Genomic DNA, 12,984 nt, shown 5'->3' on the forward strand with positions numbered 1-12,984 from the left:
AGGTTAAGCTTTACTGAAACTAAGGGGAAAAAAAAAAAAAAAAAATTGTTCTACATTTCTCAAGATCACATCAGTCATGTGTAGGGAGCATAAAAATATACCCTATCTCAAAGGGGGAAAAAAACCCAAGACAAACAACATCAATTCTTTATTCTACAGCATCAGCATTATACACAAACCTGATCCATTGATACATGTTTGCCGTGGTAATCAAGCCGTATTGGAACTTCTGATGTAAAACGAAATTCTCTGGGATATACAAAGGAAATTTTACAGTGAGAAACATAAAAAGGAAATAACATTATCCTCCCAAAAAGAAACTCATGGTTTCCCACCCTCCTGGAATAGGATGCCATACCCTTTTCTGTAAACCATAAATCCTGTGGTTCATGTTAGTACTTGAGAATAAGTGTACAAAATACAGTGGCAAATTCAGCTTTTCTTGGTTTACCAACATCTATTCAAGGTTAGCATTTATAATAAATATAACAGTCCTGCAAAAGTGCTACTAATCCTGCAGGTGAACATCTTCTCTCAATTTTTCATATCATGAACTTCAGTTACAAAAAGAAAAAAAAAAAAGCATGGCTAATGATGGTTCTGTGGGCAAAATTTAGCCTTGCAGCTGGAACTTATTAAAAAATTCTGTTCGTGATGTATATGATGAAACAGAACCACAGTCACTCTCTCATAATTTGGCTCTGCACTGCTAACCAAAGCACAGATCTGTTAGAGGCACTTATGATCTGAATACACAAAAACCCGTAACAAGTTGCAATTCTTCCCAGACAGGACTACATGAGAGTTTCTCTTGTGATATATCTCATACCTCTCCATGATATCCTTTTCCTTTACGTACTCTCATCTCTGGTTATATTAGATCGAAATTATATTGTTAGAGGTAAGAGTTCAAAGACTGCTCTTTTTATTTATTTGTAAAACATCTAATTACTGGTTCTGTACATGGCAGGGCTTTAATTATTTTCTTGTGCAGAGTAGTGTGCAAAAATTAAAAAAAAAAATCTTTAGTTACCTTCCCATGATAGAAACAAATATATTTGATTTCCACAATTAGTAACAAAAAAATACACTTTGTCATAAGATCTGAATAGCGTATCATCACACTTTAAAACATTCAGAACACCTGTTGTCACTGGAAATTTTGTAACGAAAGTTTACCTGAAAAATACTGGCTGATCACTGTATGATGTCGCTTCTTGTGAGAAATGATAATCATCTCCATTAACCACATCCATAGAATCAATGCTACCATTTTCATTTGCTTGCTTGTGTGATGAGAAAGAAATTACTGGACTTGGGTCCTTAAGGCTGCTGACGTGCCTGGGCAAGCTACACGTAACTTCAGTACCAGGAGACTTTTTAACTAAGATAAGAAGTTATACACAGTAAACTGACTCATATTTTTCACAGGGATTACAAAAAGATTGTGCTTGTACAATTACTGTGTCCTTAGTAAGCTCTAATGCTTATTAATAGGAATTACTAACAGGACAGTATTTAGATTCTCTTAGTAAGATAGTAACTTAGTTATCAATAGAAATTATTACACGAAGCTTAAGTTCAGGTTTATGCATCAACATAAATAATCTAGTTTTAACAGCAGTATTGCAGAGTACTTTATTACCTATGCATTTCAGTATAACGTCTCAACAGAAATACGTACAATATAGCTGCTAACAAACTCACAAATATAGCTAATAGAGGAAATATGCTTTTCAATATATACTGGGGTTTGCATCAGATGGTGCAGTTGATCAAAAGTACCGTTTTAACCATATACATACATTGTACTGCTTATTTATCATCTTGAATTCTGTTCCTTTCTCTATGGGTTAAACAACTTCAAGCTATTAGACATACTCTTTTATGCAACAGGTATTGAATAATATATTTGTTTTAACTAATAACTCCTAATACTACATACATAGTCTTCAGTTTTTTCTTATTAAAGTTCTTATTAAATATGTTCAAATTTTGGTGAAACCTTTTATACAATGGAGATCTCAGGTGTTGAAGACCTTTGTTGGCATTTATAAAATGTACAACTAAAGTACCCAAAGTTCTAACGTAAGTTCTTTTACTCACACGAGATTCACATGCATATTTATAGACATGTACACACATTAAAGGAGAAAGAAGAAGCACTTTCATATTAGGTTTTTCAAAATTATACCTTCAGGATCTGGAGCAACTAAAAGTTCTACTTCTGTAGAGAGGCTAGTGAAAAAATCCTTCAGGAAAAACAAGGCATCCTAATGTCAAAAATAAACCACAATCAGGTTAAAAAGAAAAATACGCAATTCTCTAAAAGATGTTATCTACTATTCCAGTTCTTTATTTCCATAGGAATATGAATTAAAACACATTTCTTCTTATTGATCCTTTTAACACGTGCAGAAGCCACACAGAAATCTAGGACAGAAACCAGAAAGACCCCCTTGGTCATTGCCCTCTGCTACATACAATATGATTTCATAATCTATCTAGCTCCGTCATAAAACTGTAGGGTTGTTTTCATCATCTATACTCTCAATTTGGACACTGTTCCAGAACCCAAGTGTTTTAATGGTTCTAAACCTTTCTCTAATTTTCAATAAAAGGGTATTCATGTATAGTTTATATTCATCTCTAATAGTGCTAATGTCAGACAAATTATTCCAGATCAGATCTCACCACTGCTTCATTAAAAGTCATTTATATCTCTGCTATTAATGTCCTGTTAACGTCTTGAAGTTATTACATCCCATTTTCTTTTTTTGATAGATGCATCACATCGGTGCCTTGTTCATCCTACCATTAATGACATCTGGACTTTTTCTTTTTTGTTTCTAACTGCTAAGCAGACAGCTTAAGTAGAATAACATGAATTTCTAACATGACTGCATGCAGCCCTATGCTTCCAAGAAAGCCGTGGTTAATTTTGCAGAAGCTGTAAAGGTGAAAATTTTTTTATGGGACAAAAGATAAAAGACTTAGAAAAGTAATCAAGAGGAAACATATTTCCTCACTAGATGGGCAGTATTTCCATACTATTTTTCTGTATGAAATTACTACAAACTATACAGAGTTCAATTTTTCTAACAGTAAAATGAAAACCTGGTCTCTAATGTGTTGAGGGAAACAGAATGTAGGTATGGAACTCTTGATCGTGCTCTTGGGGAAAAAAAAAACAACAAACAACCAACACATCTCTCTGCAGATGATAAATTAAGCAAGAAAGGCCTTAAAGAGTAATAACTGCACTTTAAATTTGAATGCACAAACATATTAGCTTCCTTACTGGTGTAGAAAAAAAATCCCAACTGTTTCTCGAGTATATGAAAAATACTTTGCACAAAGGCTTACTAAAGAAAGTAAAACAATTTCTCCCATTTCTGTTCTTCATGCCACTGCAGTTTATAGCCTCTAGAATATAGAAGCAGTCCTCAAGTGTCAAGTGCCCTTGACTAAAATGTTGTGAACAGCTTCTGAATTACGATTAACCTTTTTCAATTAAAAACACCAAAGCCACTTCATGTACAAACAAAGCAAAATCATTCAAGAATAAGTATATGCTTTTTAAAAGCCATTATTTCAAAATATTTGAGATCATCAGAAGTCTTGGTTGGTAAACTGGTTCAACTGAGTAAATGGCCAGGTCTATAGATATTCTTAGTTTTTAAATTAAAAAAAAAGGCTAGTCTGTAATAGCTACAGCAGAAGGCAAGTTCTAATATGGATATAAACAGTGCAGCAGAGATCCAAAGGTATGTGATTGATCATAAATGAAAAAGGTATCAAACCAAGAAAACAACCCCATAAAACGTGTATGATAGTTACAAGCATCTGGTAAAAAAAACAGTATCATAAAATAAATATTTTTTTTTTGTGTTGGCACAACCAACCTGGTCAATGTTGAGGCGAAGCGGCATTAGTGAAACACGTAAACAACATTCCTGGGGGGATCTGCCAGACTCTGGACGGACATGTAATGCTTTAACTGTTAACTGAAAAAAAGCAACAATATAAATAAAAGTAGTAACATTCACAATTATTAAATCTCAGTACACTAGCTAGGAAGAACATTTACTGCAAAACCTCTGTACTAATCTGATTCCACTTACCAATTACAAAGCTAGTATTGAATAACTAACTTACTATGGATGCTATAAAAGACAATTAAAATAAGAAAACCCCCAAAACCAAATTCACAAATCCTTTACAGAACCAGTAAGACTAGAGAATATCATAAAACTACAATTCTGAATGTATAGTGAAAACTCTAATCATACTCATACAGATGTTTGTTCAAAACCAAAATGTGAAAGCTACCAAGTAGTCCTGCACATCTACTGTTTTTATACTGACAGTATCTCAAAAACATTAATACCTGACATCTAATATTCGAACTTTTAAATTAGTTTTAATATCCACAAGTAGCCAAGCAAATAACTACCAACAAGTTATATTATTTGTGTTCCCTGACCTCATGTTCCTTCTTCTATAAGATTAAGAAATGTATACAATCCTCAATGATAGCCTAACCACTATAATTATAATGAATTAACACATTCCATAACTGTACCATGTTTGAATGTGCTTTTCTGGGCATCTCCTTACTGCAGTAGAGATAGAGAAATTTATTCATCTGTGATGTAGCTAAGCGATCTCTAATCTCCAGGTCTTGAACAATAAAAACCTGCCGTGACACTGGCTGCTCCAACAGACTGGATTCACCTTCTGCACCACCTGGAGGGTATACCTCATGCTGGAATTTCACCTTTTAAAAAGGAAAGAAAACCAGAATAAATCAGCTTCAGTGAAAAACAGCCTTTAACAATAGAATGCCAATATAAAAAACAAACAAACAAAAAAACCACCCAAAAAACCTCACCCCACACAAGAACTTTACAAGCTGTCTACTATTTTAAATTTACAGCAATAGTATTAGGATTTCTGAAAACTATTCAGATTTTTGCACATCTAGCAGTAGAAATCTTCCAATTCCCAGTTGTGACATGTTCATATGTTAGGATGCAAATTAGAGCCAAAACAAAGAGTCAGTGAGACAAAGAACAAGTTTTGCCTTTCATTTTGATATCAACTCTGCTTCTTCCTCTCAATCCTGACCTCTTTCTTACATAACATTGAAGTCTGTAGTGGGCAACCTTGCAGTTCTTGAATCCTGCACCTTCTATGCTTAGGAAAATAAGGTTTCTTCCCTACCAAGAGACTTCTCAAGTGGATTTTTCCAGTCTCAGTTTTCTTTTTCTTTACTCACTTTACTTCATATAAATTCTAATCCATAACCTTTCTTAAATTCTAAAGAATTCTGAATTCTCTCATTTTCTTTATCTCTTGATGTAGTTCTCATTTTCAAAAACCTGTGGTTACCTACAAATCATTCCCTGTCTAAATAACCTCCACAGCATCCTTGCCTGCACTGTAAGGAAGCAGAGCACACATAGCGATCAGAACAGTGGCCTCTGCTGGCCACATACTAGTATGTTAAGAAACACCGTAAAAGTGCCCTATACTCAAGATACATGGGATACAACGAACATTTTAAGTGTTGAAGATAATGTCTATCATCTATGTTATGATAGATGTCTATCACAAACATTGGTCAAAAACTTTAAGTTTTTGACACTCTTCTTTTCTCCTTAACTTCTTGTTTAAACGTTGTTATTATTATTATTGTTATTATTATTAAGCCTTGTACCAAGTAAAGGGTACAAGCAGCGGGAAAAAAAAAAACTATGCCTCAGTACTAACACCAACTCGTTAGATATCTGCAAATTAAGAGAGATTGCTATACATCTACATATGAAGTTTTCCATGTGGAATATTAAATGCTTTCTTTTTTATTGCAATGTCATGGTTTTCCTAGGAAAGGCTAAAATAAGTATCAAACATTTCTGGCAATTTTGAAGTGCTAATGAGATGAGCTCTAGAAACGTATGTAGACTGTAAGAGGCATTTAGTTTTATGTAATACCTTTCATGTTTACAGAAATGTTTGAGAAAACTTTATTTTAAAAAGGTTTTGTTATTGATCCATTTAATATGAAATATGGTTAACTTCTTGCCAGTATTCTTCACAGTGCCAGAATCAAGCATCTAGTTTCTATGTTAAAGCTAAACACAGGCTTAAAAACAACAGTAACATACCTATGCCTGAAGGGTGCTAAATATGTTAGGGGAAATACAGGAATGATATTGCCATATAACTAGATGTTATTTAATATCCAGTTATCATCAACTGACACACTGAGTATCTCAACAAACCTACATCCCAGTTATTTTGCTAGAACATTTCATTTCATATGTATCAACTCAGACTAGAACTGAAGACAGAAGAACAGAACAGTAGTTGTAAAACAGGTTATAATAAATACAAACTTTAAGAATATTATAATATCTTTCATCTTTAGAAATATGTTTATTCAGCAAGTAAACAAAACTATGCTAGAACAACATTTGTTAAACAAATTCTAAATTCATCACCTTCAAAGCAATTGCTTTGATGTCTATAGTAATGGAAGAAATCCTACCAAACTCTAATGGAGAGCTGTTATCAAACAGATATAACATGTAAAGATATTCATACACAGACGGTCATGGCCGAAGCTGTTTTCTGTCATTTACCTTGCTTAACTGTATTTCCATTAGGAAGTCTGGGTTTCTTCCTCTTCCCCCACATGCTGTACTCCGTCCATGCCTCGTTGGTGTATGAGAAGGAGAACTATGGGGACTTCTGGGGAAATAAAAAAAAAAAAACCCAAAACCAAAAAAACACTTTCACAGATTAAATTTAAAGCTATCTCGCTGTTAATGTAACACTAAAAGCATGTATGTTTCACTGGATATAACTTACTAGTATTTTAACGGTTACAAGAGAAAAATACTAGAGCATACCAAAAAATGCTGGAAGTCATGTTACTGTTGAACAAAAAGTATTTGGTTAAGTAATGCATGCTTAAGCAGAATGCTAGGTATATGCTTCTGACTAAATTAACATTCATAAAACATTTCCTTAATTTTGTCTGTGATAGTACTACTCTTTAGCTTACATGACATCCTGAAAACCAGACTCCAGCTACCATAGCAATAGCCTCTTATGCTCCTCAAACCCCAATCTCTTCAGGAAAATTTAACTTCTAATATAATCCTTAAAAGTAAACCCACTCCTCCATCCCACCAAAACCAAACCCAGCTTGTCCAGGTTAAAACAAAGGAAAACACACTCTGGTGTGCAGAGCTAAACTGTGTAAGAATATTCTAGATGATCTTTAAGGTCCCTTCTGACCCAAACCATTCTATGATTGATTCCTTGTGAGGAGGGAGTAAAGAATCAATCAAGGGAGACTTGAGATTGAATAATGAGATTAACCTCAAATCAAAGGAAAATTAAGTATTTTTAAATGTTCTGATCTACAGAATTACATCAAACACTTACACGAAACTTTTAGCTGGAGATGTTGGTGGTGCAGTCCCAAAATCCCTTCCACCATAAAGATGCCAAATAAGAGAGATTTCCTTTACAACATAGCGTACCAGAGGAACAGGAAAATGAAGGGGAGCTTTGCTTGTGTCTGTTTTTTTTATAGGTTGGCTGAAATGATTTTCCTTTATGATAATTGCATCATCAACCATTATTTTTATTACTGGCTCTTCCTCTTTTTCCTAATTAAAAAAACAAGTATATAGCATTGAGAAGGTGAAATCTGCTTTCTTTACTGAGATGTTTAATTCTTTCCTGTGAAAAAAGAAAATATTCTGTGCTGTCTTCTAAAGCTTATACAACACAGGCTTGGTTTAGGAATGATACTTACAAAGCAACTTAAAGACAAAAGGACGTAAAAATAAACTAGAAGCTGAGAAGTAGTTTAAAAAAAATTTTAAAATTCCTCATCCAAACTGTAAGCAAGAGTTGAAAACAAACGAAAAACCACAGAAGAGCCCAGGCTACCGTATTAGCACTTTTGGAAACAAACAAGCTCAAAGATAACTGGGCAAATACAGCTTTTAATCAGAGATCCAGAACTACTTCTGTGTTAAGAATAATACAACCAGAGATACTATGAAAAACATGGACACAAGCTGTTTTCAAAGAGTTTGAGTATCGTTTCCTAAATTTTTTAATGCAGTGGAGACAGCGGTGTAGTGACACACAAGCTTTTCTCTGAGGTTTGGCAAGGATCTTATGCCCATAAAAGCACTGAAAGCTTAAGACTACAAGAAAAGGTGTACGAAGCTGCTATTTTGATAAATGCTGTATTTTGCTTAAAACTTTCTTCTAACTATGCCATTATTGTAAGTCAAAATGGCAATGATAAAACAGGACTAAAACGTAGGAAAACAGACAATATAGTTTAAAGTAATATTCAGAAGTATGTAATTGTTCTCTGATCTGAGGTATAGAAAAGCCATATATATTTGAAAAACTTTTAATTCCTAACAGTAACAATGCATGAAGTCCTTTCAAACAGAAATATTTTCTGCTACTCTGCCCACTGATAAAAATATCACTAAGCAATCACAAAAAGCTATAAAGTCTAATTTGTCCAAGTCTTACATAGGCTTTTCTCTAATTCAGTTTATATATGGATTTTTTTAGTAATTCTCAAAGCTTCTTACAGCAACAGCAACTTTGGGTGCAAAAAGAATGCAGAAATCATCACTTTCTGCAGGAACATCTCCCATGGCCTCATTTATCAGGTGATGCGTGAATGAAGCGTAAGTGGGACTTGGATCTTGTGAGACATTTCCACTTTCATCTGGAAACAGGAAGAGATCTGAACAAGATGGCTCCTGAGTTTGAGATCTGTCATCCAAAACTCCTGGGAGTTGAAGGAAGGTGAAGAAAAAACATGTTTCAGTGGAAAAATCTTTACAAAATATGAATAACCTAATAGTTAACCAAAATTTGTTACTCCAATTACATCAAGAGCATTTGCTTGAATCAATTCCTACTTTAAATAAAACTTCAAAAATTAATCTGCTGTACAATTGAAAGTGATTACAGTATAATTATAACTAGTTACTAGTTACCATCAAGAAGACCTGACTTCATGGAAATAGTAAAATTCTCTATTTACAGTACAAAATACTTAGCCAATTTAAATCTGGATTTAACTTTAGCCATGATGCAGAAGCCACATAATCCTGTGATAAAATCAATTATTTTGTTCTAGCTGCTAATTGAAAGATTTCCTCATAGCTGAAAGTTCTTTCTGTAACTCAGAACTGTACCATCCTCCTGGACTGCCTTCATACACAGAACAGAGGTCTCTGACTCCTCCACACTACAGCATGCCATATAAACTTACACCCATACTAACTTATACTCCTAGAGAATTTGGGGTCTTGACAGAGTCCCACTAGGTCATATTCCTTCCTTGCTGTTTTCAATATCTCAGTAATGTGTATTTGACTAGAATCTTAAATTACTTTTGCATTACTGTTATTAAAAGCAAGAATCTGATAGTGTGCAGACTTCAGACATCAAAGGTACGCTCCCGTTCTTGTTGCAGCACCTCTACATACACAAAACGTTCAATCCCACTTTCCTTCCAGAAAAGTTGTACTTTACATGTACTTATGCCTCCAGAGGATTCTTACCATTAGACTCTGACTTCAAGGCAGAAGCAGTCTGTTGAGTCTCAATTTCCTCCATTGCATCACTCATCAAATCCCGTAAAATCTGTTGCTCTGACTCAGCGAGGACTGGTCCATGGGAAGATGGCTGGCTGAAGGTCTCTACCTGTAAGAGAGGAACTATACATAGTTACACCTTAAAGACAACTGCAATATCGTGATGAATAAGATTTTGCTGTAACAGCTTGATACACAGCTCTTCAAACTGTACAAAGTAACACCTTAACTTTATAAATAATCAAGTGAGCTGAAACTCTGAGCTACATGACTCAAAGTAGGTTAGAACAGGGTTAGTTCAGGGTATTTAGATCACCCGAGTACTTGAGCTTGTGTATGCCCTGGAATTTCCTTCTTCAGATATGAATAAAGTACAATAGCTAAACAGCACAAAATACTTTAAAATATTAAGTAGTAACCAAAGCAGAAAAAAAGGTGCAATTTTACTCTCAAATATATTTTAAGTCAGATGTAATCTGTTAATTTCTTTGCAGGAAATCTCACATTCTTTGAAAACAGAATGGGGATATCAGAATTAAAGACATATTACCAGGAAGTGTAAAGTTAAGTTGGTATTATTTTGCCATTTTATACCTTCATTTTTGGCTTGCTAACTCCACGTTTGATCTCTGGTTTAGCAGGTGGATGTAAATCACCATAACTTGCAATATACTGTATGAGATTCATTAGTGCAGCACATGAATCAGAGCAGGTACGAATATGGATTACATCACTGGAACAGTGCAGCTCAAAACGTGGTTTAGTCTAGATAACAACAATGAAAAGATAAGAATACACTTCAACCTACGGTTCCATAAAAATAGCATCTATACACAGCTGTTTTTAAATTAATTTACTTAACTAGTCAAAAAGGACTTAAAAAATACACGTAAACTGTGTAAATATGTATAAAATTTACATTTTTAATTTAAATGTGTAACTGTAAAAAATACACGTAAACTGTAAAAAAACCACACACGTAAACTGACAAACCTTCCTTGATTCTAAGTATAATAAAGTAATTTTCAAATTACAATCTGTCATGGAGATTTTACATTTTATTCTATTTGTGATTAAATACTTACTCTTTCCCCATCAGAATCAGACTTTACTGCTGTAATGGTTAGTTCCAACAGTCCCATATCCATAACACGAACATAATCTGAAAGACGAGTAATTAAAAAAAAAAAATATTAAGACTTCATAACAAATATCATCCTTACTATGTATTTTTGATTATTAAACCATTAGAAATAGCATGAGCATAAAAAAGGATCTTTTTTATCAAAACCTTTTATACCACTGCCTTTCCTTCTTTTATTAGGATTACTTTCAGAGTTCAAGTTCCAGCTACTCAAATCAAGAACTCAAATCTTTTCAATCCAATATATCACTCCCACTGCCACCATCTGTGTGCAGTGTAATCTTTTAAGGTATTTATCCTCATCCCATCTGTGTGAGTTAGAGAAACAGAGACACACAGAAGTTGGGTGACTAAGCATCCTAGCAGTTTTTTAGTTGAAGTGAGAGAGAGAACATTTTCACATTGTACTAATCTTTCAGTACCACGAATAAGTTATTTCCCCTCTTTCTTTTTTAAACATAACAAGCATAGCTTTACTCTGTCCTTCACTAGAGATCTCTTACCTAAGCTAAATACACACATTTGTGGGCACAGGGTTTTATTATTTCTCCAATTAATTTGTTAAAAATTGATTGAAGTTCCTCAGTCCTTAAAGGTTGTTACATGAATGAGCGCAAACCAGTTGGTATCATTCTTTTCAGAACCTAGCACTGTGACATAACACCTTTCAAGTTCAACTGTTTAGAATATATATCTCAAAATGAGATACCTTTTCTATAAAGATTTCATTCTATGCCAACCCAAGATTTTTAAAAATATGCTTTTTTTTTTCAAATACCCATTATGGAACTGTAACAAGAAAATGAAGGATTTGAAAGTTGCTGTTCTCTGACATACCTCTGCATCCACAAATCCAAACTAGAGCACTCAAGATTTTCATCAACACTGCATTATTCATTCATATTCAATTTACTGCTCCTTATCTCCTCAGACCTCTTCTTCAACAACCTTTATATATGCTGAATATGCCTGTAATTTTGTTTCTTTAGGCCCTGAAATTCATTAGTCACATCTAAAACATCCTTACCTCTATGGAGGTTCACTGTAACAGTGTTGCACTTGTCAGACAGATGCAAAGCAGCTTCATCTAAAATTATCCTAAGATTTAAAAAAAGATGAAATAAACATGTTAGATAAATGTTGTGCAATTCATCAAAGAAATTAGTATAGAAAAAAAAATTAAAACCACAAATATATCTAGCATATCTTAAACCTAAACTCTTCACTTTAACCTGTCATAATTTTCAAATCCATTGGTAATTAAGCACTACAAGATATTTTTGCCATTGCTAATTACATTTTATTTGCATTTCAATTTATATATTTGATTTTTCCTAGAATAAAAAGTAATGCTTTTGGCAAACAGAATTAACACTTATTTCCCTTTTCATAGTTTTTCTTTTTAATAAAGCAACAGACACATTTGTTTCAAAGGTCATTTATAAGGTTTTATCAATAGAAACAAGCAAATTGGCAGATGTTTCAAATCAGAATAGGTATAACAGAATGAATATTCATCTAAAGTTGCAAAAAAAAAAAATCATTAAAAAGTTAGAGATGTTCAGTAATCACTAAATATTTCCTTAATTAATATCCTATCTCCAAATAACAAATCTTTAAGAAATCTTAAGGTGCTACTAATTGACAAAATAGACACAATTTCATTTCAGGACATCTTTCAACCTAATTAAAAACTGCAGAATTGCTAGTTGTTTAAGAAAGCAATCCAACTGAAAGAAAAAAAGTATTTAAGCTAATAAAATAAAAGGATTACACATGAGCCAAGTATATTTCAAAAGGTGCAAACCAGTGTGACCATTTACATAACACAAATGGGTCCTAGGTCAAAGAAGCAGACAGGTATTACAAGTTTTAGAGGAGCTTCCATGTTTCAAAATCACTTAAATTATACCTGAGAGTAGAAGAGGATTTATCTACTGCAACACTGCTGGAAATGCTGAAAGTTTCAACAGTAAGTAGAGATCTGACTGGCAAAAACAAGGGCCTAACAACAAATAGGAAAAAAAAAAAATTAATACTCTGTACCTATTTAGAAGTGCAATCAAAGTCTTACAGGTTACCTAACTAGATCTTTCCAGGCCTAGGCAAGTGCTTATCCTACTTTAAATTGCTTACAGTTTAAGGGATTTCTGTTAAATATTTTTTTCCAAACAAGCCTAAATA

General features: G+C 33.5%; 1 protein-coding gene across 6 annotated transcripts in view; it reads right to left on the bottom strand.

Annotated features, from left to right (window-relative positions):
* The window catches only part of ATG2B (autophagy related 2B), a 50,036-nt gene that overhangs the window by 8,224 nt on the left and 28,828 nt on the right, over positions 1-12,984 (bottom strand). For 4 of the 6 annotated variants that reach the window (XR_012623333.1, XM_074825055.1, XM_074825051.1 and 1 more), the window contains exons 25-37: positions 12,713-12,805; positions 11,828-11,898; positions 10,742-10,818; positions 10,251-10,421; positions 9,624-9,765; positions 8,640-8,842; positions 7,459-7,685; positions 6,648-6,756; positions 4,586-4,780; positions 3,906-4,007; positions 2,195-2,273; positions 1,180-1,384; positions 180-249 (exon numbers count right to left, since the gene is read on the bottom strand). Coding sequence is in view for 5 of the 6 variants with exons in the window: in XM_074825055.1 (XP_074681156.1) it covers positions 180-249; positions 1,180-1,384; positions 2,195-2,273; positions 3,906-4,007; positions 4,586-4,780; positions 6,648-6,756; positions 7,459-7,685; positions 8,640-8,842; positions 9,624-9,765; positions 10,251-10,421; positions 10,742-10,818; positions 11,828-11,898; positions 12,713-12,805 (1,744 nt within the window). In the remaining variant the exon portion in view is untranslated. The remainder of the gene's footprint in view (positions 1-179; positions 250-1,179; positions 1,385-2,194; positions 2,274-3,905; positions 4,008-4,585; positions 4,781-6,647; positions 6,757-7,458; positions 7,686-8,639; positions 8,843-9,623; positions 9,766-10,250; positions 10,422-10,741; positions 10,819-11,827; positions 11,899-12,712; positions 12,806-12,984) is intronic. The other 2 variants (XM_074825053.1, XM_074825054.1) reach the window with 1 other exon arrangement.

The sequence above is a fragment of the Strix aluco genome, chromosome 4 (genome assembly GCF_031877795.1).
Source record: "Strix aluco isolate bStrAlu1 chromosome 4, bStrAlu1.hap1, whole genome shotgun sequence".
In the NCBI taxonomy this organism is placed as follows: Eukaryota; Metazoa; Chordata; class Aves; order Strigiformes; family Strigidae; genus Strix; species Strix aluco.